We start from the raw sequence: 26,180 nt of genomic DNA on the forward strand, positions 1-26,180 counted from the left end.
ATACTTAATATTTGATGAAATGACTGTTTGTGAGTACAACTGCTATGAGTTGTTTTTGTTTTGTTTTTTTAAGCAGGGCAGTGTAATTGTGTAAGTTTGTTAAGGTTTTGTTAAAAGATCCAGACCCTTGCATTGCTGGCACTTTATCCCTGCATTGATTTAAACTCTTGTGTTTTTGCTATGTAATCCCTGCTTTTTGCAAAAGAAAATCCTTCTACATAGTAGCACTTTATATATCAATAATTATTATTTGATGGAATGGCTACATGGTTGTGACTACAATTGTTATGATTTTGGTAGCCGGGTGCTACTTACCCATATGTAATTACACAGGTCTGTAGTGTTTTTTTTTCTGCCAGAAGTCTATTGCATCTGTCATCTTTTCCTCTTTTTTTATATACAATATTTGTATCTCATATGTCTTTGTACCCAAATAAATATTTCTCATTGTTTTGCATGATACCCCACTTGTTTCTCCGGTTTTTCTATTCATTTTTTTATTAGTGGTTTTGCAAACACCCCATGGGTAACCAAACAAGTCTCCCTGAGGTTTCTCTATTTACTCGATCTTTTTACTAGTCTTTACTTGAATAATATCTGAAGGATTTTGCTCTTTCTAAGCTTCTATTGCTATGCACCTCTCGCTCCGGTCAGGAAGAGCCTCCGCCAGTCGAAGCATTGTATGCGATCCCCGCCCCTGTTATACGGCCGTGTGACTGCTGCCTAATTACTGCTCTCATCATCCCGTGCCTGCTCTGCGCTACTACTCAGCAATCTTCATACTCTGGCTGGTGATGAAGCCGTTTATATCCCTCCACACAGCGGACATTGTCGCCTGAGTATGAGGCCGCTTCTCTGTGAAAATGTAAGATCATGTTATAGCACGGACCTCCTGCTTGTAGCTGTGGAACTGATCTGTACATAGACTGCAGGAATAAGCGACTGGGGAGATAATGACGGAGATCTGGAAAGCTGCTTACATAACACATTAGTGTTCGGTGGATTTTATCTATGGACTGTATTTGGGATAATTCTCATTTGGGGAGAAGTTATATTAGAGTCAAATGAACTGCAGAAGAAGCCGAAAGGGCGGTAAATTCAAACTCCCTAACAGTTTTGTATTCAGCCAATCAGCAGAGGAAAGGCGGAGTCGTCAGTCTGTAAAACACGCCCCGGACGCGCGTCATCTCATCAGTTCTCCTTCTGGTCCGTCTGGTCGCGGTAAAGGAGGAAAAGGTCTCGGGAAAGGCGGCGCCAAGCGGCACAGGAAGGTGCTCCGTGATAACATCCAGGGCATCACCAAGCCTGCCATCCGCCGTCTCGCCCGCAGAGGAGGCGTCAAGCGCATCTCCGGCCTCATCTACGAAGAGACTCGCGGAGTCCTGAAAGTTTTCCTGGAGAATGTGATCCGTGACGCCGTCACCTACACCGAGCACGCCAAGAGGAAGACCGTCACCGCCATGGACGTGGTGTACGCGCTGAAGCGCCAGGGCCGCACTCTCTACGGCTTCGGAGGTTAATTCTGCTCTATTCTGTCCTCACAACCCAAAGGCTCTTTTCAGAGCCACCCACATCTACCTGAAAGGCTACAATGTCCTGCTGCTGTGGGGTGAGCGGAGGGCAGATTTCCTGTGCCCTGATGAATGCTGTCCCCTCACTGATCTATCATGTGGCTGATCATACATATAACACCGGGGTGTGTGATGGGGGTGGTATAGCCGAACATGGATATATCTGGGCACAGTCCATATCCTGCTGTGCTGCGGTTACTGCAAAGGAAACAGCAAAGTTCAGCTGTGAGATGAAAGTTGATGCTGCTTAATAATATCTTGGATTAGACCCGTGTAGGTGATCAGGTACAGCGAATATTCACCGGGAATAACGCTGATTAGATGGACGATCTGTACCGGGTCTATAGACTCCTGTGTAATCACCGCGTCTTGGACACTATTGTCACCGATCGATGGCGGCCACCGAAGATTAATGATATCCCTTCAGAATAATAATGGCGGCTCATCCTCCATCCAGCGCGATCACCGTGTGCGGGGGCAGCAGGTCTGGAGGACAGGACTGCACTGTATCCTGAGTATTAGAGCTGCCCCAGACCTGAATTCTCAGAATATAATCTCCCCTATATGCAGAGGTGCAGGTTATAATCAGATGGACGGAGAGCAGCGATTGGGCGGGAAGTTCACAAGAACGGCAGGAGGGTCACAGCAGCGGGAGATGGAAAAGTGACAAACCGCAGCTGAATACGGTGACACCAAAGGGTTAAACAAATGAGCGCTCTTACTGGAATGTATGTATATAGGCGGAGCTACAACGAATTTGAAATTCCCGCTCATTGGCGACGGTTTCTTCTGTTCCTTTTCTGTAACACGTGCTCCTGCCTTCTTTACAGTTTGTCCTGCTGCTGTGGGGTGAGCTGACTGCCGATCTCTTGTGAATGCTGTCACTGATCTGTCATGTGTCTGATAATACAGAACACCGGGGTGTATAGTCCAGTACAAGTGTCTTCTTCCCGGATGAACTCCTTAGTGGCCGATCTTGCTTCACATTTATCCGTGTTCTCACAGTAGAGGCAAGTTCACCCCCCACATTCTGGTGGAACATACGAGGTGATCGGGCAGATGTACACTTTAGTCACTGATCCAGCTGTGCATGATTGTAACCCAATTTATTCTAAGCTAACAATCCCAGTTATAATGTGATTTATATCCCCATATAGTGCAGCATAATATCTATATACTGCTGTATATTCATAGTTCTGCTTACCTCCATATACTGTTATTTACCTCCTTATTGTGCTGTATACTCCAGTAATAGGGACTCTAGATTGTGAGCCCCAATGGGGACAGTGTTGCCAATGTATGTAAAGCGCTGTGGAATTAATAGCGCTATATAAATGAATACAATTTATTATTATTATTAATAGATCGGTATGCCTCCATATATTGCTGTATACTCTCCAATTGCTAGGTTCTGTCCTGCTCTAGAGGCAGCTGGAAACATCACAGGCACTGAAGGGTTAATTTAGCGTCGGTTTGGGTACCTAATCTGATGTCGCCTATGGGCGGAGCCAGAGCCATACTCCGTGCTGATTGGCTGAGTCTCTCTCGCGCTTTGTTCTATTCAGCGCTATATGGAGTCTGCAACAAAACAAGAAAATCCCCCATCACTAACAGCAACATATGGACCCATACAGCTCTATAGGAAGGATATACAGCACTGCAGCAGCCTATACAGGAGTATATGGAGGATACACAGGACTGCAGCAGCCTATACAGCGGTATACAGAGCACTGGGGGATATACAGCGCTATATGAGGTGTCTGTATCTGGATATTTCACACTCCCTTGTGCTGTGACAGCGCAGATGATAAACCTCATTAGTGCCAGTAATTACAGCCACTGTGCCAACTTCATAATACACAGGACTATTCACACTGCCAGGTGCAGCTTATACCCCCGGAGATATATAGAACCGCAGCCATAATAACTATATGTACAGAACCACAGCAGAGATCAGCGGCGCCAGCTCCTGTGAGGACGGGTGGTGGCTCTTAGAAGAGCCTTTGTGTTGTGGAGGATGCGGATCAGCGGCGTTACTTGCTCTTCTTGCCGCTCTCGGTCTTCTTGGGCAGCAGCACGGCCTGGATGTTGGGCAGGACGCCTCCCTGGGCAATGGTCACCCCACCCAGCAGCCTGTTCAGCTCCTCGTCATTGCGCACAGCCAGCTGCAGGTGACGGGGGATGATGCGGGTCTTCTTGTTGTCCCGGGCAGCATTGCCGGCCAATTCCAGGATCTCAGCAGTCAGATACTCGAGCACAGCGGCCAGGTAGACCGGAGCGCCGGCGCCCACTCTCTCGGCATAATTGCCCTTGCGGAGAAGCCTGTGCACACGACCGACTGGGAACTGCAGTCCTGCCCGGGATGAGCGGGTCTTGGCCTTAGCGCGGGCCTTCCCTCCTTGTTTACCGCGTCCAGACATCGCTGCGTTGCTTTTCCGGAGATCAGAAGATAAAGAACTGTAATGTGACGCGTGTGCCGGCTCCGGAGTGTTTTATAAGCTGCTGCTCCGCCCTCCTTTCCTGTCATTGACTAAATCTGAAGTCATCCATGGAAATGAGACTTGTGGATCCTCCAATGAGCTGCAGGGGCGGTGATCGTGACGTTCCCACAAGTCACATGCCTTTTTCACCCAGTAGAACAGCGATGTGACAGCAGTGCTCATTTGCATGGCCGGTCTATAAATACGGCCGCTCTGGGAGGAGCAGAATCGTTATCTTCTTGTCTTGTCACGAGAGGTCTCTGCTCTCATCATGCCTGATCCCGCCAAGTCCGCCCCAGCCGCCAAGAAGGGCTCCAAGAAAGCCGTGACCAAGACTCAGAAGAAGGACGGCAAGAAGCGGAGGAAGACCAGGAAGGAGAGCTATGCCATCTACGTGTACAAGGTGCTGAAGCAGGTGCACCCCGACACCGGCATCTCCTCCAAGGCCATGGGCATCATGAACTGCTTCGTTGGTGACATCTTCGAGCGCATCTCAGGGGAAGCCTCCCGCCTGGCTCATTACAACAAGCGCCACACCATCACCTCCCGGGAGATCCAGACCGCCGTGCGCCTGCTGCTGCCGGGAGAGCTGGCCAAGCACGCCGTGTCCGAGGGCACCAAGGCCGTCACCAAGTACACCAGCGCCAAGTGAGTGATCACTGCTGCTCCAACACCACAACGGCTCTTTTAAGAGCCACCACCCATTCACAGGAGCTGGCGCCGCTGATCTCTGTTCATATCTGTAATGTAGCACATAGGGAGTGCGGGGGATGTGGCTGCTCCATGCAGTTGTGATCTCGTTTATTGGTTTATCTGGGGCTGATTTGCAGTTACTGATCTGATATCGGCTCCTAAAAAAATAGTTTTGAAATATAAAGCGCTATATGGAAATACTCAGCAATATAAGACAAGAACACTGGTGAGATAAAGTCCTACATGGAGGAATAAAACCGGATACATGGCACAATGTGGGTGCATGCACCAATATGTTCTCTGGTGATTTGTAGCACAATGTATACAGGGTGTAGAGCACCCTGGTGATCAGGACTGTGATGAGACAAAGGCCAGCTCCCCATTAAATAAAACTAAAAATATTTTTATATAGAGGCGCAGCGCTTTACATACATCAGGAACACTCCCCATTGGGGCTCACAATCTAAATTCCCTCTATGTTTTTGGAGTGTGGCAAGAAACCGGAGTACACGGAGGAAACCTACGCAAACACGGGGAGAACATACAAACTCCTTGCAGATGTGGTCCTTGGTGGGATTCGAACCCAGCGCTAACCACTGAGCCACCGTGCCGCCCTAAGTGCCTGAGTGCTATCATGTACGGAGCACGGATAGTGTTACTGCCGAGACTACGGTAAATGCAAGCAATAGTCAGAGGTCAGTGTGAATAGTGACGAACAGCTCCAGTGATCTCACATAGATAACAGTATATGGCGATATACAGCAAACACATCACTAAGGATATATATTTAGCAGTATTTGTGTATACGGGGAAAATACAGCACGATATGATCGGATGCATCATTGTGTGGAGTCTATACAGCGCTCTATGGGAATATACCTGGATTGAAGGTTGTGACTATTTAACATCATCGCTGTATTTTGATTGGAGTCGAGGTCATAGTAAATAGTCACTAACTGAGGCTGGAAGTGACTAATGTATATAGAGTAAAATTCGCACTATATGGCGGTATTCTGCATTGTTTGAATATACAGAGATCAAAATACCTTTAAAACCAATAACGGTTCAAAAAAGGAATTGGTGTCTTTTTTTTAAAATTATTAATTTTTATTCACAAATCTTAGTTAAAAATACATAAAGTACATACTCAAAGATTAGTATAAAAGAACAGGATCAAATACCCATGTTAGAGCAGCAGCGGTAAAACCAAAAGGTACAACTCCACAGTGTTAAGACCAAATCGTATAAACTACCATAAATAAATAGCTTATGAAATAAATAATGCATAAAGTGCAAAGTGCTCTATCTTCATAAATATCGCTATATAAATATGGTAAAAAAGGCATGGAATGAAAATGGCCTGTAAAAATAAAGTGCAAAATGTATTGCTATAATCAATATACCTTAGAGATGGTCAGCGTTGTTCAGTATACCGCAATATCCCGACACGTGTTTCAGCGTGCTTTCTTCAGGGGATGCTCTGAAGAAAGCACGCTGAAACGCGCGTTGGGTTATTGCGGTATACTGAACAACCCTGACCACCTCTAAGGTATTTTTGATCTATATTACAATTTAAGGTGGATTTGTACGGAATATTTTGATTTATACTGGAGGTCTATAGGGCTGCATTAAAATGGAGGTGGGGGGGCTGTATAATACAAAATAAAGGGACACCCTATACATGGAATATAGGGGTGAATTATACATGGAGGAGTATGGGGCTGCATAATACCATCTGAAGTTTTATGGGGTTGTGTTATAATACATATAGGACTATGGGGGCTACATTATAATATATGGAGGACTATGGAGGCTACCTTATACACGGACTATGGAAGTGCATTATAAAACATGGAGGACTATGTGGTGCAGTATAATATATGGAAAACTATGGGGTGAATTTTAATACATGGAGAACTATGGGAAATGCATTTTAATTGAAGGGCTACTTTATACATGGAGAATTATGGGGGTGCATTATAATATATGGAGGGCTATGTATCTGCATTCTAATATATGAAGGGTTATGTGGGACCCTTTATACAATTATTTGGAAGGCTATGTGGGGGCTGTTATAGTATTTTGAGAACTTTATACAGGGGGGACAAAGATACAAGTATGGGATGGAAATGTTTTGTGCTGAGGGAAAAAGGCTCTTTCCCTCAGCAGCCAACTTTCCCATGCTCTGCTATACATCTCTCAGCACCCAGCTTTCCCATGTTCTGATATACATCTCTCAGCACCCAGCTTTCCCATGTTCTGATATACATCTCTCAGCACCCAGCTTTCTCATGCTCTGATATGGGAAAGCTGGGTGCTGAGGACAAGATAAATATCAGAACATAGGAAAGCTGGGTGCTGATAGAGGGATTTCAGGGTGCTGTGGGTGAGAGCCAAGTGTCTCATTATCCTGTACCCCGAATGTCAGTGTCATTATCCCCTACCCCAAGTGTCTGTGTATGTGGAGGGGGGGGCCCAGGTCTAAACTTTGCACCGGGGCCCATCCAACTCAAGTTACGCCACTGACTGTATGTGTACATTTATAATGTGTTTTTATGTGTTTGTGATTGTCTCCCATTGTTTCCTATAGGGTTCGAGTGGTTCGCCGGACCGAACTCGAACGCGGCCTTCGTTCAGCGAACCGAATTGAGACGAACTGCGGCCGGTTGGCTCATCTCTAGTTGTGACTACAATTGTTATGACTTTATAGAACAAAAGGACTCAGCAAAATAACAGGCAGATGTGGAGGATCAGTTCTTGAAAGTGAACTTTGTGGCGATGATAAGACTGATATTGGAGTGATCAGAACACATCTAAGCTCTAGACCGCTATGTACATGCGCACACGGGCGGTCACTTGTCTATGTGCGCACGTTGCGTTTTTTTCCGTGCAAATGCTGCGTTTTGAACTGCAGCGTTTTCAGTGCCAAATTGCATGCATTCAGCTTCCCCAGCAAAGTCTATGAGAAAGCCGAAAAATCTATGCACACGCTGCGTTTATGAACGCAGAGTTTTGGATGCCCAAAATCGCTGCGGGAAGAAAAAGCAGCATGTCACTTCTTTTGTGCGTTGTAGCTGCGTTCTCCACACATTGAAATCAATGATGTGGGTCAAAACGCAACCAAAATGCACTTGTACTGCATTTTTGTTGCGTTCCGCATGCTTTTTGACAAACAAAACGCAGGTCTTTTCAGTCTCCCTGTCAATGTCGGTGAATCTCCCTCTGTCTGTCGGTCGGTCTCTTTCTCTGTCAGTTGATCGTTCTGTCTCTCTCTCTGTCCGTCGGTAAGTCTCTCCCCATCTCTCACACTCCCCGATCCCCAGCGCGGCGCTGCACGGCTGTCACACTGCTCCGGCGGCTTTTCCTCTTTTGAAAATGCGGGCCGCTCATTGAATAATCTGGTATTCCCTACTTTCCCCGCCCACCAGCGCCTATGATTGGTTGCAGTCAGACACGCCCCCACGCTGAGTGACAGATGTCTCACTGCAACCAATCACAGCCGCAGGTGGGCGGGTCTATATCGTGCAGTAAAATAAGTAATAGTATAGTATAGCCACACGGCTGAAGGCTGGTATTCTCAGGATGAGGAGCCCCACATTATGGGGAGCCCCCCAGCCTAACAATATCAGCCAGCAGCCGCCCGGAATTGCCGCATTCTTTAGATGGCACAGTCCAGGGACTCTACCCGGTTCATCCCGAATTGCCCTGGTACGGCAGCAATTGACGTAATACCTCTCCAGGTCCGGCTTAAGTGTACCGCGAGCCGCTCGAGGTCCGGGCTCGGGTTGTCTGTGGCACGAGCGCCTCCGGACCGGGGGCCACGTTGCTCTGTTAAGGGGAGAGCCAGTAGTGTGGTGGTGGTGTGGGACAAGGCGCGCAGCCGGGGAGGGCCGCGTTGTCATCCTACTGGTCATGACGCCACCCACGGGTCGTGGTGACGGGATGCACCACCGCTGCAGCTGAAGTGAAGGTGCGGGCTCATCCGGGATCGGTCTTGCGGTCACAGCCTAGATGTTAGCCCCTCCGTGGGTAGGGGCGGTGTGTCCCGGGGCCTGGTGGGGGACTGGCAACGGTGTTGTTGTCGGGATGCAGGGTGCCATGCTGCGGTGCAGTGTCGTGCCCGGATGGTACTGGTGTACTTACGATTAATTCACATTCAGAGTCTCTGGTAAACCAAAGTTCGAGTATGGTAGGGTCCCGCAGCCGGCTGCTTGTGTCCCCTTGTGAGGTTGATGGTGGCCCCTTTCCCTTCCACCTCTTGTTGTGGTTTTTGGCTCCCCTGACTGGACAGTGGTAGCCCGCTCCCCGGCGTTGAACTGCCGGAGGAGCCCTCGGTTGCCCGCAGGTGCTGGCCCGTCGGATGTTTGGCCCTTGGCGGTGGCTCTCACCTGGTATCGGTGGGCTTTTGCCTTCTTTCTGGACTTTGGGTGAGGATGAACCCGTGAGGTCCAGCCTGCAATCAGTTAATTTGCCTATACTCAGTGGCTTCTAAGCTAGGATGGGGTCTGAGTACCCGGTTTCTGGTGCTCCGGTAAATGGTTGACTCCTTGGTTCAGGGCCGGCGGGCTCCAACCCTGGCCCGGTCCCTAAGGTTCCGTCGGCTGCTTTACCGGTACTCCTGCAGGCGGCCACCACCGTCTGCCTGCCTGATGGTTCAAGGGTCCCAGGGTCCTAGCCGGGTCCCTGACAGCTCTACAACTCCACTCCTCTCACTGTCACTCGACTCCAACTAGGCTGTTTGTATTTCCCAGCTGATCGCTCTCAAAAGCCGGCCGCTCAGCTGATCGCTCTCAATAGCCGGCCGCCAGGCGATCAGCTGAAAGTTCGGCCGCTGAGAGACAAAATAAAGTTTCTGTGATTTAAAAAAAAAAAAAAAAAAAAGCATGCGCAGTGAAAAATAAAGAATTCAGTCACTCAAAAAACGTTACATGCTGCATTCCTTACGCCCGGCGGAAGCAACGCAGCGTCGGCCAGCGGAAGCAACGCAGTTACTTTTGGCATAATCCGTCATCCATACAAGTCTATGGGAAACAGAGGAATCCGTTAACGAATTCCACTGTTTTTCAAAAGGGCGGTGTTACGGGGGGACCGGCAGATTTGGAAAAGGGGGTATATATCCCTATCGGCAGTCAGGGCCCACCGTGCTCCAGATGGCAATGAAGCTGGATCCCTGTGGGTTAAGTGGACTTTATAGGACTGATGACTCATAGATAACCCAGCACACCTGGGAACCGGTCACGTGTGTAGAGACACGTCAGACCGGATGACAACCCAGTTAGCGTTACGGTGGAATTGGCGCAACCCCGACCACGTCTGTAGGGAACACGTCAGGCCGGATGGTGACCAGGTAGTGTTGACCGAGAAGACCGCTGCGACAGCGCCCTGTCGGCCACGTCTGTTAGAAACGACAAGCCGAGCGATCCTTCGATTAGCGTTTCTGGTCACTACGCTAATGGTGACGTGTGTAGAGGACACGTCAGGCCAAGAGATCACACCAGTAGCGTTGACTGGGAAGCCAAGGAGGATACTAGGTTCACACACCCAATCCTGGAACACCCTGTTAACTCCACAGGGGTCCTGGGGTATGCTGTACGTGTGCGTAAGAGGCACAACTGGACAGGTGACGCAGGGGACATAACAGGCGGATTGCGCCAAAAGGTAAATAACGCAAGTGTGAAAGTACCCTTACCCGTCACTGGGCCAGTTTGGGATGTCACAGCGGCCTGGCCCGGTTCCGTGACCCCAACGGTGTCTATAAGAGATGAAGGGGTTGGTTGGGGACGTTGGTAGTAGTAGTTATTTGTAACGCCACCTGTGGTATGCAGCCAGTTGTTAGCGGCCGCTGCAGAATGTCTCTCTTCTGGGGCAGATGGTGATGCAGCTTAGGTGTTGCAGCTCTCCACAGGCAGAGCTAGGCCCCAGATTGGGGGGTGGCTATTCAACCATGTGCGAGAGTGCAGGGCGCGGTATGGATCAGACAACAGAGCGGTTGCAGTTTAAGTTGTATCCTGAATGACTTGCTCCTGTTGTTTGACTGCCAAACTCCGCTGTGATGGGCTCCAGCCGATGCCGGATAGTTCGGAGGCCTGAACCGATGGGATTGCTCCGTGAGGCCTTCCTTCCTGCGCTGTGTTGTGCGAGTCCTGTGCTGTATTGTGCGAGTCCCTGTGGCTTAGATCTACGCTGGGATCAGAGTCCTGGGGGTGATTATGTTCCCCGTCTCGTATAGCAGGCGGCGCAAGCCTGTTGATGGGTTCGCCCTTTGGTCACGACTCCTGGCTCTATGTGCTACTTTACCCAGGGCACTGTTGTGGGCCAGAAGACTTGACATCTTCTGCCTGACGAATTCTGCTGGCAGGCCATGAAGTGCCCACCAGCCTAGGGCTTCGAGATGTGCGCCAGTCATGAGTGAGATATGAGCTCTCTCCTCAGCGACCGTGTTCTCCTGCATCTCACTTGGTTCCCGTTGGTTTCTAGACTGCTGTATGTGGCTCCTCTCTCTCCCCAGATCAGTTGCCCAGCCCAACTGAGCACCTAAGCTAGTGGGTGGGAGGCCCCAGACGATGTGGTGACCATTCTAAATGACCCTACCTTAACCCCGTCCTGGTGAGAGGGCAACTGGCTTATGTATGTTTGTGGATTGTGAATGACCGGCACCGACCTCTTCCTTGCCCGGGATGATTACTGCACCTCTGGTAAGGCGTAGTACCCTGTGGTGACTGAAGCCTCAGGGGCGCCACACATACACCCCATATAGCGATGTATATCCTCCCTGTACAGCTGTATGGGTCCATATGTTGCTTTTAGTGATGGGGGATCGAACTGGTGTTTTTTTCTTGTTTTGCAAATTGCAGCCAATCAGGATGGTTCTTAACTAAGGAAGAGCGAACCTGAACTGTAACGTTTGGGGATAACACTGGGCACTGGGTGTTCGGGTATCGCACCTGTACACTAGCTTTTACCTGTATGTCTGGTTCCTGTTTAGGTTTATGACCTGAATAAAGAGAATACAGAGCAGCCAATCAGGAAGCATTTCCCATGTGGCACTACCGGCCCATTACAGCCGCATCAAGTATTGATAAGGCTGTGATTAGCAGCTCACCACTGAAGAAGCAAAAACAAATAAATGACTTGGGCTATTGCCCTATTTATGAAAGCCAGCTGAGATAAAGCAGCAGCTGTAGGCTGCAACCCCCCCCCCCCCCCAGCTGTCTGCTTTCCAGTGGCTGATCAAAAATAGAGGATCCCATGCAGATTTTTTTATTAAATATAAAAAAAAAATATAAAAAGACTGACAGCACATCCACTAGGTGTGAACAGAAGCACACTGAAAATTCAACGGTTCAAAAATCTGTACAGCAGCAAATGAAAAGCTAAACTTTGTAATCATGTAGTACAGAGAATTTGGCACTGCATTACTGCTATTGGGAAAAATGAGACAAAAAAGTGGTACGCCTTGTCTTTGTCGGGGTTACACAAATTGGCTAATTTTTAAACCACGTATTTCATTTTTTCCAGTAGCAGTAATGCAGAGCAAAAATTTCTATATTTCAGGTTTACATATTTTAGCTCTTCAGATGTTACTGTACAGATTCTTGTAATGTAAAAAAAAAAAATGGCTTGGAGTCCCCCTCATTGTTAATAACCAGCTGAGGTAAAGCAGGTAGCTGGTATTTACTAGGGAAGGAAGAGCCATGGCTATTGGCCCCTCCCAGCCTGATAATATCACCCTTCAGCCGCCAAAGAATTGGTATATAACATTAGATGCAGCAGCTCATCCCGCTTGCCCTGATGCGGTGGCAATGTATGGGGTTAACCCCTTCACGACCGCGGGCAGTAAAATTACGTCCTATTTTAACGTGACTTAACGACCAGGGACGTAATTTTACTGCCTAAACTTCATTTGATTGCCGTGGCCATAGCAACGGCTTTCAAATGATGTCCCCTGCTGTTTCTTACAGCAGGGGACCTTTGCTTGACCCCAGGGGGGCGGCATCGCCACCCCCCTATCGATGTGATTGGCTGTTCAAATCTGAACCGCCAACCACATCGATCGCACTAATTTCGGCAAAAATAATGCCCGAATTAGTGCGATCCTGTGAGATCCAGCTATGAGATGCCGCAGCTGCTGCAGCATATCATAGGTGGACCTCAAACATGTCGCCCCCAGCCCCTGCAGCACTGATTGGAGCGATCGTGCTATGACGCGCAATCGCTCCAATCAGTGTGCAGTGGGGCGGTCTGATCTGCCGGTGGCCGCCCTCCCCAGGCCTGTGCTGGCCTGCGAGCCCTCCCCCAACATGTCTGCAGCGTGCAGTGGCTGGTACTTGTGGTACCACGCCACCGCCGCTGCTGCCGCCGCCCTAGCTGTCACCGCTGCTGCACGTGAGTACTGTGCTCACTTTGCAGCCAGCCCGTGCGCGCTCCCGTGGTGCCCCTGCGCGCTGCCGTGGTAGCCCCTGCCGTGCCCCCCCCCGCGATCTGCTCCCCCCAAACCCCCCCCCCCCCACATCCCGATCTGCTCCCCCCGCGATCTGACTGCCTCCCCTATTATCTCTGTTCTGCTTCTGCAGCTCCCTCTCCGGTCTCCCCCTCTGCTCTACCCCCCTCCCCCTCTGCTTCCCCCCCCCCTCTGCTCTCAACCCCCCCTCTGCTCTCACCCCCCCTCTCCTCTCCCCCGACGTCCTCTTACCTGCCTTCACCGGCCTGATCACATCTGCGTCCATCGCTGGGTCCTTCCTGGGCATTCTGCTGATCTGCCTGCTGCTCCTGTAAAGCTGTCCATCTCTCTGCCATCTGTTCCTCTGCAGCTCTTCTGGTCAGTGATCCTCCTGCTACTCCTCTGGGTACTGTGAGTATAACTTTTTTTTTTTTTCCGTATCCCCTGTCCATTTTTACACCTCATCCGTCCGTGCGTCCCGCCAAGCGCTGATCAGGGATGCAGATAACGGATCGGCATCCATGGTCAATTTTTGGCGTGACTTTTTTCCGTATTCACGACGCTTTTTGTATCGCATCCGTCCGTGCGTCCCGCCGAGCGCTGATCAGGGATGCAGATAACGGATCTGCATCCGTGGTCAGTTTTTGGCGTGACTTTTTTCCGTATTCACGGCGCTTTTTGTATCGCATCCGTCCGTGCGTCCCGCCGAGCGCTGATCAGGGATGCACATAACGGATCGGCATCCATGGTCAATTTTTGGCGTGACTTTTTTCCGTATTTGCGACGCTTTTTGTATCGCATCCGTCCGTGCGTCCTGCAGCGGCCGATCAGTGCACTGCGTCTGTGCGTTTGAAAAGTCAAATGGCGCTCCTTCTCTTCTGAGCCCCGCCATGCGCTCAAACAATTTATTTCCACCACATATGAGGTATCTGCGTACTCAGGAGAAAATGCACAATACATTTTATGGTGCATTTTTTCCGGATACCCTTGTGAAAAAAAAAGCTACCTAGTTGAAGCAACCGTTTTGTGGTAAAAAAAAAAATGTTTCTTTTCACGGCTCAACGCTATAAACTTCTGTGAAGCCCCCAGGTGTTCAAAGTGCACATCAAATATCTAGAAAAATTATTTGAGGGCTCTAGTTTCCAAAATGGTGTCACTTGTGGGGGAGCTCCACTGTTTAGGCACCATAGGGGGTCTCCAAACGTGACATGGCGTCCGCTAATGATTCCAACCAATTTTGCTGTCAAATGGCGCTCCTTCTCTTCTGAGCACCGCCATGCGCCCAAACAATTACTTTCCACCACATATGAGGTATCTGCGTACTCAGGAGAAAATGCACAATACATTTTATGGTGCATTTTTTCCTGATAGCCTTGTGAAAAAAAAAGCTACCTAGTTGAAGCAACCGTTTTGTGGTAAAAATTTTTTTTTTTCTTTTCACGGCTCAACGCTATAAACTTCTGTGAAGCCCCCAGGTGTTCAAAGTGCACATCAAACATCTAGAAAAATTATTTGAGGGCTCTAGTTTCCAAAATGGTGTCACTTGTGGGGGAGCTCCACTGTTTAGGCACCATAGGGGGTCTCCAAACGTGACATGGCGTCCGCTAATGATTCCAACCAATTTTGCTGTCAAATGGCGCTCCTTCTCTTCTGAACCCCGCCATGCGCCCAAACAATTACTTTCCACCACATATGAGGTATCTGCGTACTCAGGAGAAAATGCACAATACATTTTATGGTGCATTTTTTCCTGTTACCCTTGTGAAAAAAAAAGCTACCTAGTTGAAGCAACCGTTTTGTGGTAAAAAAAATTTTTTTTCTTTTCACGGCTCAACGCTATAAACTTCTGTGAAGCCCCCAGGTGTTCAAAGTGCACATCAAACATCTAGAAAAATTATTTGAGGGCTCTAGTTTCCAAAATGGTGTCACTTGTGGGGGAGCTCCACTGTTTAGGCACCATAGGGGGTCTCCAAACGTGACATGGCGTCCGCTAATGATTCCAACCAATTTTGCTGTCAAATGGCGCTCCTTCTCTTCTGAACCCCGCCATGCGCCCAAACAATTACTTTCCACCACATATGAGGTATCTGCGTACTCAGGAGAAAATGCACAATACATTTTATGGTGCATTTTTTCCTGATAGCCTTGTGAAAAAAAAAGCTACCTAGTTGAAGCAACCGTTTTGTGGTAAAAAAAAAATTTTTTTTCTTTTCACGGCTCAACGCTATAAACTTCTGTGAAGCCCCCAGGGGTTCAAAGTGCTCACCAAACATCTAGAAAAATTATTTGAGGGCTCTAGTTTCCAAAATGGGCTCACTTGTGGGGGAGCTCCATTGGTTAGGCACCTCAGGGGGTCTTCAAACCCGACATGGCGTCCGCTAACAGGTGCAGCTAATTTTGCACTCAAAAATTCAAATGGCGCTCCTTGCCTTCCGAGCACTGCTGTGTGTCCAAACATTTGATTTCCACCACATATGAGGTATCTGCGTACTCAGGAGAAAATGCACAATACATTTTATGGTGCATTTTTTCCTGTTACCCTTGTGAAAAAAAAAGCTACCTAGTTGAAGCAACAGTTTTGTTGTAAAAAAAATTTTTTTTCTTTTCACGGCTCAACGCTATAAACTTCTGTGAAGCCCCCAGGGGTTCAAAGTGCTCACCAAACATCTAGAAAAATTATTTGAGGGCTCTAGTTTCCAAAATGGGCTCACTTGTGGGGGAGCTCCATTGGTTAGGCACCTCAGGGGGTCTTCAAACCCGACATGGCGTCCGCTAATGAGTGCAGCTAATTTTGCGTTCAAAAATTCAAATGGCGCTCCTTCCCTTCCGAGCCCTGCCGTGCGCCCAAACAATTGATTTTTACCACATATGGGGTATCAGCGTACTCAGGAGAAAATGCATAATAAATTGTATTGTGTACTTTCTCTTTTCTCCCTTGTAAAAATGAAAATTTTATGGCTAAAGTAACATTTTTGTGTTAAAAAGTAAAATTTTCATTTTTTCCTTCCACATTGCTTTGGTTCCTGTGAAGCACCTAAAGGGTTAATAAACTTATTGGATGTGGTTTTGAGCAGTGTGAGGGGTGTAGTTTTTAGAATGGGGTCACTTTTGGGTATTTTCTGTCACCTCGGCCTCTCAAAGTCACCTCAAATGTAATGTGGTCCCTAAAAAAAATTATTTTGTAAATTTTGTTGGAAAAATGAGAATTTGCTGATGACCTTTGACCCCTTCTAACTTCCTAACGGAAAAAAAAATTGTTTCGAAAATTGCGCTGATGTAAAGTACACAAGTGGGAAATGTTATTTAGTAACTATTTTGTGTGACATATCTCTCAGATTTATGGGCATAAATTTTCAAAGTTTGAAAATTGCGAAATTTTCAAAATTTTCGCCAAATTTCCTAAATTTTCACAAATAAACGCAAAAAATATCGGCCTAAATTTACCACTGACATGAAGTACAATATGTCACGAAAAAACAATCTCAGAATCGCCAGGATCCGTTGAAGCGTTCCAGAGTTATAACCTGTCAAAGTGACACTGGTCAGAATTGCAAAAAATGGCCCGGTCATTAGGGTGTTTTAGTGGCCGGGGGTGAAGGGGTTAATAGCTGTGATTTGACAAAAAAACATAGCTGCCAAACCCTAGGATAGTAATGGGGAAAGCCCATACAGCGCTGTATACAGCAATATAGTGCGGACATATCAATCACTCCCGGCCTGAGAAGAGGAAATAAACCGGATCACCGCGTGTTACCGAGAACAAAGAGCGGAAACTCTCAGCCATAGGGCGGGAATTTCAAATTTAACGCTCAGCTAGTCAGTAAGGCTCTGGCTCCGCCCATAGACGCTGTTAACCCGTTACTGCCCACAATGTTTCCAGTTTTCTAGTACCGCCATATACGGTACTACTGTTATCTCCATATGCTGCATACCGCCATAATCTCCAAACGGTTTTGTCTACTGACATTGCCATATAACCCCATAGTTCTGTATAATGCAGGATATTCCTAATCTAGTACTATAAACCGCAATTTTACGCAATACATCTGTATACAAAGTACTTTGAATTCCAACTAAGGCTAAGTTCACATTTCCGCTAAAATCTATCAGTCACAATCCGCTGCTCTTGTAAACAGCGGAATCCGTTTAGCGGATTCCGTTGCTCCCATAGACTTGTGTGAGCAGCGGATTGTGACTGATGATGCTGCGTTGCACCCTCCGCCCGACTGATCAGTCGTGGAACGACTGACCGCTGGGCGGGAGGAACGCAGCATGTAACGTTTTTTGAGCAGCGAGATCCGTCGGATTTCGCTGCGCATGCTCTCTGGCTCCCTGCACACGTCACCAGCTTTGGTTGGTTACCCGATATTTACCCTGGTTACGGTGCAAGGAGCCAGCGCTAAGCGGTGTAGGCCCGTAACCAAGGTAAATATCGGGTAACCAAGGTAAACATCGGGTGCTTTGCTGTTACCCGATATTTAGGCTGGTTACGTGTGCAGGGAGGCCGACACTTCCCCGCTCGGCCCCGCCCCCTCCCGCACTCCGCACATGTATGTACACACATACACACCTGTCCCCAGCCATGCAGACAAGCACTGACACCCTCGTCTGGCCCCGCCCCCTGCTCGGCTCCGCCCCCTCCCGCACTTTGCATGTGCACACACACACATACATACATGCACATACACACACTCACTCACACATACACTCACCTGTCCCCAGCCATGCAGACCGCAGCACTGCCACTGACATCCTCAGCGCCTGGCCCCGCCCCCCGCTCGGCTCCGCCCCCTCCCGCACTTTGCATGTGCACACACATACATACATACATACATACATACATACATGCTAGTGATGGGTAGTTCGTGAGTGAGTAGTTCAAAATGAACTACTCCTCAGAGTGAACTAGTTCATCTAGTTCACCATCCTGACAGAGATTAGTTCATTATGAACTAAACAGCAGTGGGAGGAGACAGAGAGTGATCCTCTACAGCTCAGGAGGCTCCTGCTCTCACACTTGAAGGTAGTAAAACACTAGCACACATCAAATACAAATATAATAGTAATAATAATATTAATAAAAACTGAAATTGCACAGTAGACAGACACAGCTCATATGTGTGTATGAGAGAGTTTTTCTGTTTGTGGTTCATGCCCCTCACCTGTCTGTGTGATAGGATCACCCTCCTGTAGAGGATCAGCCTCCTGTAGAGGATCAGCCTCCTGTAGAGGAGCAGCCTCCTGTAGAGGAGCAGCCTCCTGTAGTCTAGAAGATCAGTCTTGCTAAAAACTTTACCACTGGCTCCTGTTCTCAAAATGGTGAATGCTGAACTGCTTCTCAGCTCCCTCATACACATTCATTATGGGTCAGTACTCTACACTACCACATGGGGCACTGCTGGGCTCAGTGAGATGCATCAGACTGAACTAGGCTGCTCTGAGTCATTCTCAGTAGAACATTTAGTTCAGCAGCTCATATAGTTCATTTAGTTCACAGGTCACATGATGCATTTCCTGTCAGCTCCTCACAGGAGAGAAATACTGAACTAAATAGCAGTGTGAGGAGACAGAGTGATCCTCTACAGCTCCAGGAGGCTCCTGCTCTCACACTTGAAGGTAGTAAAACACTAGACCACACATCAAATACAAATATAATAGTAATAATAATATTAATAAAAACTGAAATTGCACAGTAGACAGACAGCTCATGTGTATGTATGGGAGAGAGAGTTTGTGTGTGTGGTTCATGCCCCTCACCTGTCTGTGTGATAGGATCAGCCTCCTGTAGAGGATCACCCTCCTGTAGCCTAGATCAGTCTTGCTAAAATCTTTACCACTGGCTCATGTTCTGTTCTCAAAATGGTGGCTGCTGAACTGCTTTTCAGCTCCCTCATACACATTCATTATGGGTCAGTACTCTACACTCTACACAGGGGGCGCTGCTGGGCTCAGTGAGATGCATCAGACTGAACTAGGCCGTCCTGATTCATTCTCAGTAGAACATTTAGTTCAGCATATCATATAGTTCATTTAGTTCACAGGTCACATGATGCATTTCCTATCAGCTCCTCACAGGATAGGGGGGGAGAGAAATACTGACCTAAATGAACTAAATGAGCTAATCTTTTGAACTAATCTTTTCAGTGAACTAGTTCATGGTGAACTAATCACCAAAATGAACTAGATTTCCCATCACTAATACATGCACATACACACACTCACTCACTCACTCACGGATACACTCACCTGTCCCCAGCCATGCAGACCGCAGCACTTCCACTGACATCCTCAGCGCCTGGCCCCGCCACGCATGTGACTGATACAAATCAACGGAAATGTGAACTTAGCCTATAACACTATATACCGCGTTATTATGCTGTATACCCAGTTTCTCCAGAATCAAGCTCTGCTGTAGACAATGTGGTGGCTCTTAGAAGAGCCGTTGTGGTGTTGGAGCAGCAGTGATCACTCACTTGGCGCTGGTGTACTTGGTGACGGCCTTGGTGCCCTCGGACACGGCGTGCTTGGCCAGCTCTCCCGGCAGCAGCAGGCGCACGGCGGTCTGGATCTCCCGGGAGGTGATGGTGTGGCGCTTGTTGTAATGAGCCAGGCGGGAGGCTTCCCCTGAGATGCGCTCGAAGATGTCACCAACGAAGCAATTCATGATGCCCATGGCCTTGGAGGAGATGCCGGTGTCGGGGTGCACCTGCTTCAGCACCTTGTACACGTAGATGGAATAGCTCTCCTTCCTGGTCTTCCTCCGCTTCTTGCCGTCTTTCTTCTGAGTCTTGGTCACGGCTTTCTTGGAGCCCTTCTTGGCGGCTGGGGCGGACTTGGCGGGATCAGGCATGATGAGAGCAGAGACCTCTCGTGACAAGACAAGAAGATAACGATTCTGCTCCTCCCAGAGCGGCCGTATTTATAGACCGGCCATGCAAATGAGCACTGCTGTCACATCGCTGTTCTACTGGGTGAAAAAGGCATGTGACTTGTGGAAACGTCACGATCACCGCCCCTGCAGCTCATTGGAGGATCCACAAGTCTCATTTCCATGGATGACTTCAGATTCAGTCAATGACAGGAAAGGAGGGCGGAGCAGCAGCTTATAAAACACTCCGGAGCCGCACTCGCGTCACATTACAGTTCTTTATCTTCTGATCTCCGGAAAAGCAACGCAGCGATGTCTGGACGCGGCAAACAAGGAGGGAAGGCCCGCGCTAAGGCCAAGACCCGCTCATCCCGGGCAGGACTGCAGTTCCCAGTCGGTCGTGTGCACAGGCTTCTCCGCAAGGGCAATTATGCCGAGAGAGTGGGCGCCGGCGCTCCGGTCTACCTGGCCGCTGTGCTCGAGTATCTGACTGCTGAGATCCTGGAATTGGCCGGCAATGCTGCCCGGGACAACAAGAAGACCCGCATCATCCCCCGTCACCTGCAGCTGGCTGTGCGCAATGACGAGGAGCTGAACAGGCTGCTGGGTGGGGTGACCATTGCCCAGGGAGGCGTCCTGCCCAACATCCAGGCCGTGCTGCTGCCCAAGAAGACCGAGAGCGGCAAGAAGAGCAAGTAACGCCGCTGATCCGCATCATCCACAACACAAAGGCTCTTCTAAGAGCCACCACCCCGTCCTCAGGAGCTGGCGCCGCTGATCTCTGCTGTGGTTCTGTACATATAGGTTTATTATGGCTGCGGTTCTATATATCTCCGGGGGTATAAGCTGCACCCGGCAGTGTGAATAGGCCTGTGTATTATGAGGTTGGCACAGTGGTTGTTGTTCCTGGCACTAATCAGGTTTATCATCTGCGCTGTCACTCGTGTTCTGTAGGAAGCAGCGGTCACAGCACAAGGGAGTGTGAAATATCCACATACAGACACCTCACTGATGGTTCGTAATATGGGATTCTCTGCTCCGGTCTCTTCTACACAACCCTCTTCTCCATCCTCCATGTCCTGCAGTGGGAGGCGCTGAGTAACAGCAGCTGTTGTGCCCTTTCTGCGGGGATTTGGGGCCGGTGATGGGCGCCGGGCATTAGATGGTATAATGTGGGTAGATGCTCCTCTACGTACGGCTCCTGATGACTCCACTAGTGCAGGGCGACCCTGTGTTCCTGTCCTCACTCCCCATGTGGCGGCGCAGTGTGGTACACGGACTCTGCCGCTCAGTCTATATACAATGACTGCGAACAATGTGTGATAGGAAATCCCATCACTGTAACTCCAGTGTTATATACCCCCATATCGTGCCTCTATATAGAGCTGTACAGACCACACAGAAGCACGGCCGCCTCTGTGAGCGCCGAGGTTTCTGCAATCACTGAACACATAATGTGAGCGGCATCTGCTATATGGAATATACGGAATAATAATGGAGATACTTGTGGATTTCCTGAGATCCCATCAGCCGCGACAAGGCGCCTCCTGTGCTGGCCCTGATCTCATCTGTTCCATACAGCAGCGGCGCCGCTCACATTTCATACACTCGGGGTTTGCAGACATCTTGGATCTTACACAGGCGCTGGATTCTTCTGTGTATTCTGCGGGTATTGGGCGTGTTCACACTTGCTGTATTCGGAGTCGCTGCTCACTTTTCTTTATGCTGCACAGACCCCATTAGAAGTCTGCATATAGCGCTGAATATAAACCTACATATGAAGTATTCACTCAGCCCCAGACCTTCCGCCTGACACCGCGGGGCACAGAGAACAGAGTGGAGAAACTCTCAGCCATTGTGCGGGAATTTCAAATTCAGAGCTCAGCCAATCAGGGCACAATACAATTCTGGCTCCGCCCACACATCGCTTTCCTCAGACGTTCAGTTTTAACACCTTAGTACCCGTGATGAATCCAGTTGCCAATACAGAATAGAAATTGAAGGCTGGAGAGTTTACACCACTCTGGAGAAAGTATAAGCGGCTCTACATGGAGTATAAAGTGGTGTATGCAAGGAGAATACAGCACTATATGGAGGTATTCAGCTTTTATAGATAATAAACAGCACAATAGGCGTTTACAGCAGTATATGGAAGTATACAGCCCTATGGATGGTGTATAGGGCACTGCACGGGGTATACTGTACTTTGTGGACGTATACACAACTATATGGAAGGACCCAATACTTTATAGGTATACAGCACATTATGGAGTGTACAGGACAGCGGTGAGATTATTTAGACTGTCACATTTTAACGCGTTTTTTTCGGGGGCCCCAATAGAGCTTTGTACTGCTATAGAGGGCTCAAAAAACAGGAGAAAAACGAGTAAAGCTGCTTCACAAAATATGTATTTATTTTAGTTATCTTAATTTATATTGTAAAAAGTAGATAAGAAAATACATACATTAATATATATAGAGTCAAAGATAAAGAGAATGAGGCCAAGAGGAAGGGTGTTAAAAAGGCACAGACATTAACCTTCAAGGATATTTGAAAAAGTGCTATCAACAGGCCACAGTATATCACATAAGAAATATTTCAAAAAAGAGGTTGACAATACCACTGACCAAATCATTCCTGTATGTTATCATACATAGATATCACACTTGTATGTGATTGGAGTACAATGGCAACATCTTATGATAAAAAAGTCAAATAGGAATGCATAGGTCAAACTCAGAATCTACCTACACAATATACCAACAGTTTATAAATAGATCTCCACCAATATGTGGAAAAAAGGTGGTAGGGGATTGTCAGAAAAGTATTATTTTGGCCAGTTATGTGTCAACCATAACAAATTACAGCCTAGAGTGAAAAACCACATATGTGTGCATTTAGCTCATATGGCACTCAACCACATCATAAGCAGACACCATGATAGGTAACCCATTACACGTGTATACAACAGGGGGTATCAAAGGCGTCAGCCTGGCCAGTTACATGTCAAATGCACAATTTATCACATAAAGTGAGAACCACATATGTGTGCACTCAACTTATAAGGCATATAGCACTTATGTGGGGACATACTAAAAAGAATGATGAAAAGGAATAAATAAAAAGAATGAGGGTAATAACTTATTAGATGTATATTATGTAGATGTATAAAAGGTTTCTTTGGCAAGTTACACATGGAATGAACATTATATATGAGCATTATAGGTGTGGAATGATCATGAAATATCTGTAGCTAATAGGAGAATGAATGCATATGGCATATAACCAGGTGTATATTATGTTACCTGAGCATTATAGGTGTGGAATGATCATGAAATATCTGTAGATAATAGGAGAATGAATGCATATGGCATATAACCAGGTGTATATTATGTTACCTGAGCATTATAGGTGTGGAATGATCATGAAATATCTGTAGATAATAGGAGAATGAACGTATATGGCATATAACCAGGTGTATATTATGTTACCTGAGCATTATAGGTGTGGAATGATCATGAAATATCTGTAGATAATAGGAGAATGAATGCATATGGCATATAACCAGGTGTATATTATGTTACCTGAGCATTATAGGTGTGGAATGATTATGAAATATCTGTAGATAATAGGAAAATGAACGTATATGGCATATAACCAGGTGTATATTATGTTACCTGAGCATTATAGGTGTGGAATGATCATGAAATATCTGTAGATAATAGGAGAATGAATGCATATGGCATATAACCAGGTGTATATTATGTTACCTGAGCATTATAGGTGTGGAATGATCATGAAATATCTGTAGATAATAGGAGAATGAACGTATATGGCATATAACCAGGTGTATATTATGTTACCTGAGCATTATAGGTGTGGAATGATCATGAAATATCTGTAGATAATAGGAGAATGAACGCATATGGCATATAACCAGGTGTATATTATGTTACCTGAGCATTATAGGTGTGGAATGATCATGAAATATCTGTAGATAATAGGAGAATGAACGTATATGGCATATAACCAGGTGTATATTATGTTACCTGAGCATTATAGGTGTGGAATGATCATGAAATATCTGTAGATAATAGGAGAATGAATGCATATGGCATATAACCAGGTGTATATTGTGTTACCTGAGCATTATAGGTGTGGAATGAGCAGGAAATATCTGTAGATAATAGGAGAATGAACGTATATGGCATATAACCAGGTGTATATTATGTTACCTGAGCATTATAGGTGTGGAATGATCATGAAATATCTGTAGATAATAGGAGAATGAATGCATATGGCATATAACCAGGTGTATATTGTGTTACCTGAGCATTATAGGTGTGGAATGATCATGAAATATCTGTAGACAATAGGAGAATGAATGCATATGGCATATAACCAGGTGTATATTACGTTACCTGAGCATTATAGGTGTGGAATGATCATGAAATATCTGTAGATAATAGGAGAATGAATGCATATGGCATATAACCAGGTGTATATTATGTTACCTGAGCATTATAGGTGTGGAATGATCATGAAATATCTGTAGATAATAGGAGAATGAATGCATATGGCATATAACCAGGTGTATATTATGTTACCTGAGCATTATAGGTGTGGAATGATCATGAAATATCTGTAGATAATAGGAAAATTAACACATATGCCATATAACCAGGTGTATATTATGTTACCTGAGCATTATAGGTGTGGAATCATCATGAAATATCTGTAGATGATAGGAGAATGAATGCATATGGCATATAACCAGGTGTATATTATGTTACCTGAGCATTATAGGTGTGGAATGATCATGAAATATCTGTAGATAATAGGAGAATGAATGCATATGGCATATAACCAGGTGTATATTATGTTACCTGAGCATTATAGGTGTGGAATGATCATGAAATATCTGTAGATAATAGGAGAATGAATGCATATGGCATATAACCAGGTGTATATTATGTTACCTGAGCATTATAGGTGTGGAATGATCATGAAATATCTGTAGATAATAGGAAAATTAACACATATGCCATATAACCAGGTGTATATTATGTTACCTGAGCATTATAGGTGTGGAATGATCAGGAAATATCTGTAGATAATAGGAGAATGAACGCATATGGCATATAACCAGGTGTATATTATGTTACCTGAGCATTATAGGTGTGGAATGATCAGGAAATACCTATAGATAATAGGAGAATGAACACATATGGCATATAACCAGGTGTGTATTATGTTACCTGAGCATTATAGGTGTGGAATGATCATGAAATATCTGTAGATTACAGAAGAATAAACGCATATGGCATATAACCAGGTGTATATTACGTTACCTGAGCATTATAGGTGTGGAATGATCATGAAATATCTGTAGATAATAGGAGAATGAACGTATATGGCATATAACCAGGTGTATATTATGTTACCTGAGCATTATAGGTGTGGAATGATCATGAAATATCTGTAGATAATAGGAAAATGAACACATATGGCATATAACCAGGTGTATATTCTGTTACCTTAGCATTATAGGTGTGGAATGATCAGGAAATATTTGTAGATTACAGGAGAATGAACGCATATGGCATATAACCAGGTGTATATTACGTTACCTGAGCATTATAGATGTGGAATGATCATGAAATATCTGTAGATAATAGGAAAGTGAACGTATATGGCATATAACCAGGTGTATATTATGTTACCTGAGCATTATAGGTGTGGAATTATCATGAAATATCTATTAACAAGATCAAAGACAAAGGGAAAAATTGCAATATCATTGTAGTAATTTCATATACTTCCCTTATGTATGGATAAATAAATGGAATAACTCCATCAACAGACTACAAATGATATATGAGTCCCAAAAAGAACCACATACACATAGGAGTATAAATTTCCAAAAAACATCGATTTTTATTAAACATATGAATGGACACAAATATAAAATCACAGGATTCATTTATCAAAAGGTATAAGGAGGACCTCTACCAAATATCCACGCCCCACAAAAGTAGATCTGTGTGTCTAGCTAGCGTAGAAATAAAGGACAAATAACATAATGAGTCCCATATCCTAGTTACAGCTACCAAAAATGTTCGCTGTC

The 26,180-nt window shown here is 46.5% G+C and overlaps 4 protein-coding genes across 4 annotated transcripts; 2 read left to right on the top strand and 2 right to left on the bottom strand.

Annotated features, from left to right (window-relative positions):
- Positions 1-3,604: 3,604 nt before the first annotated feature.
- LOC142246378 (histone H2A type 1-like) lies at positions 3,605-3,991 on the bottom strand. The gene has a single exon (XM_075319426.1). It carries the CDS (start codon positions 3,989-3,991, stop codon positions 3,605-3,607), a length of 387 nt encoding a protein of 128 aa, XP_075175541.1.
- A 331-nt stretch (positions 3,992-4,322) lies between these two features.
- Positions 4,323-7,567, top strand: LOC142246379 (histone H2B 1.1-like). The gene is made up of 2 exons (XM_075319427.1): positions 4,323-4,699; positions 7,335-7,567. Exons 1-2 carry the CDS (start codon positions 4,323-4,325, stop codon positions 7,423-7,425), a joined length of 468 nt encoding a protein of 155 aa, XP_075175542.1. The 3' UTR covers positions 7,426-7,567.
- Positions 7,568-19,653: 12,086 nt separating this feature from the next.
- On the bottom strand, positions 19,654-20,034 carry LOC142246380 (histone H2B 1.1-like). The gene has a single exon (XM_075319429.1). It carries the CDS (start codon positions 20,032-20,034, stop codon positions 19,654-19,656), a length of 381 nt encoding a protein of 126 aa, XP_075175544.1.
- Positions 20,035-20,364: 330 nt separating this feature from the next.
- Positions 20,365-20,751, top strand: LOC142246381 (histone H2A type 1-like). The gene has a single exon (XM_075319430.1). The coding sequence runs from the start codon at positions 20,365-20,367 to the stop codon at positions 20,749-20,751; it is 387 nt and encodes a 128-aa protein (XP_075175545.1).
- The last annotated feature ends 5,429 nt before the right edge of the window (positions 20,752-26,180 follow it).

The sequence above is a fragment of the Anomaloglossus baeobatrachus genome, chromosome 7, assembly GCF_048569485.1.
Source record: "Anomaloglossus baeobatrachus isolate aAnoBae1 chromosome 7, aAnoBae1.hap1, whole genome shotgun sequence".
Classification (NCBI taxonomy): Eukaryota; Metazoa; Chordata; class Amphibia; order Anura; family Aromobatidae; genus Anomaloglossus; species Anomaloglossus baeobatrachus.

What these genes read in the sequence shown, in the direction of transcription:
- LOC142246378 (XM_075319426.1), bottom strand. Translation starts at nt 3,991, where the DNA reads ATGTCTGGACGCGGTAAACAAGGAGGGAAGGCCCGCGCTAAGGCCAAG.
- LOC142246379 (XM_075319427.1), top strand. Translation starts at nt 4,323, where the DNA reads ATGCCTGATCCCGCCAAGTCCGCCCCAGCCGCCAAGAAGGGCTCCAAG. An exon ending in ACCAAGTACACCAGCGCCAA is followed by an intron (nt 4,700 to 7,334) that starts GTGAGTGATCAC and finishes TGTTTCCTATAG; the next exon opens with GGTTCGAGTGGTTCGCCGGA.
- LOC142246380 (XM_075319429.1), bottom strand. Translation starts at nt 20,034, where the DNA reads ATGCCTGATCCCGCCAAGTCCGCCCCAGCCGCCAAGAAGGGCTCCAAG.
- LOC142246381 (XM_075319430.1), top strand. Translation starts at nt 20,365, where the DNA reads ATGTCTGGACGCGGCAAACAAGGAGGGAAGGCCCGCGCTAAGGCCAAG.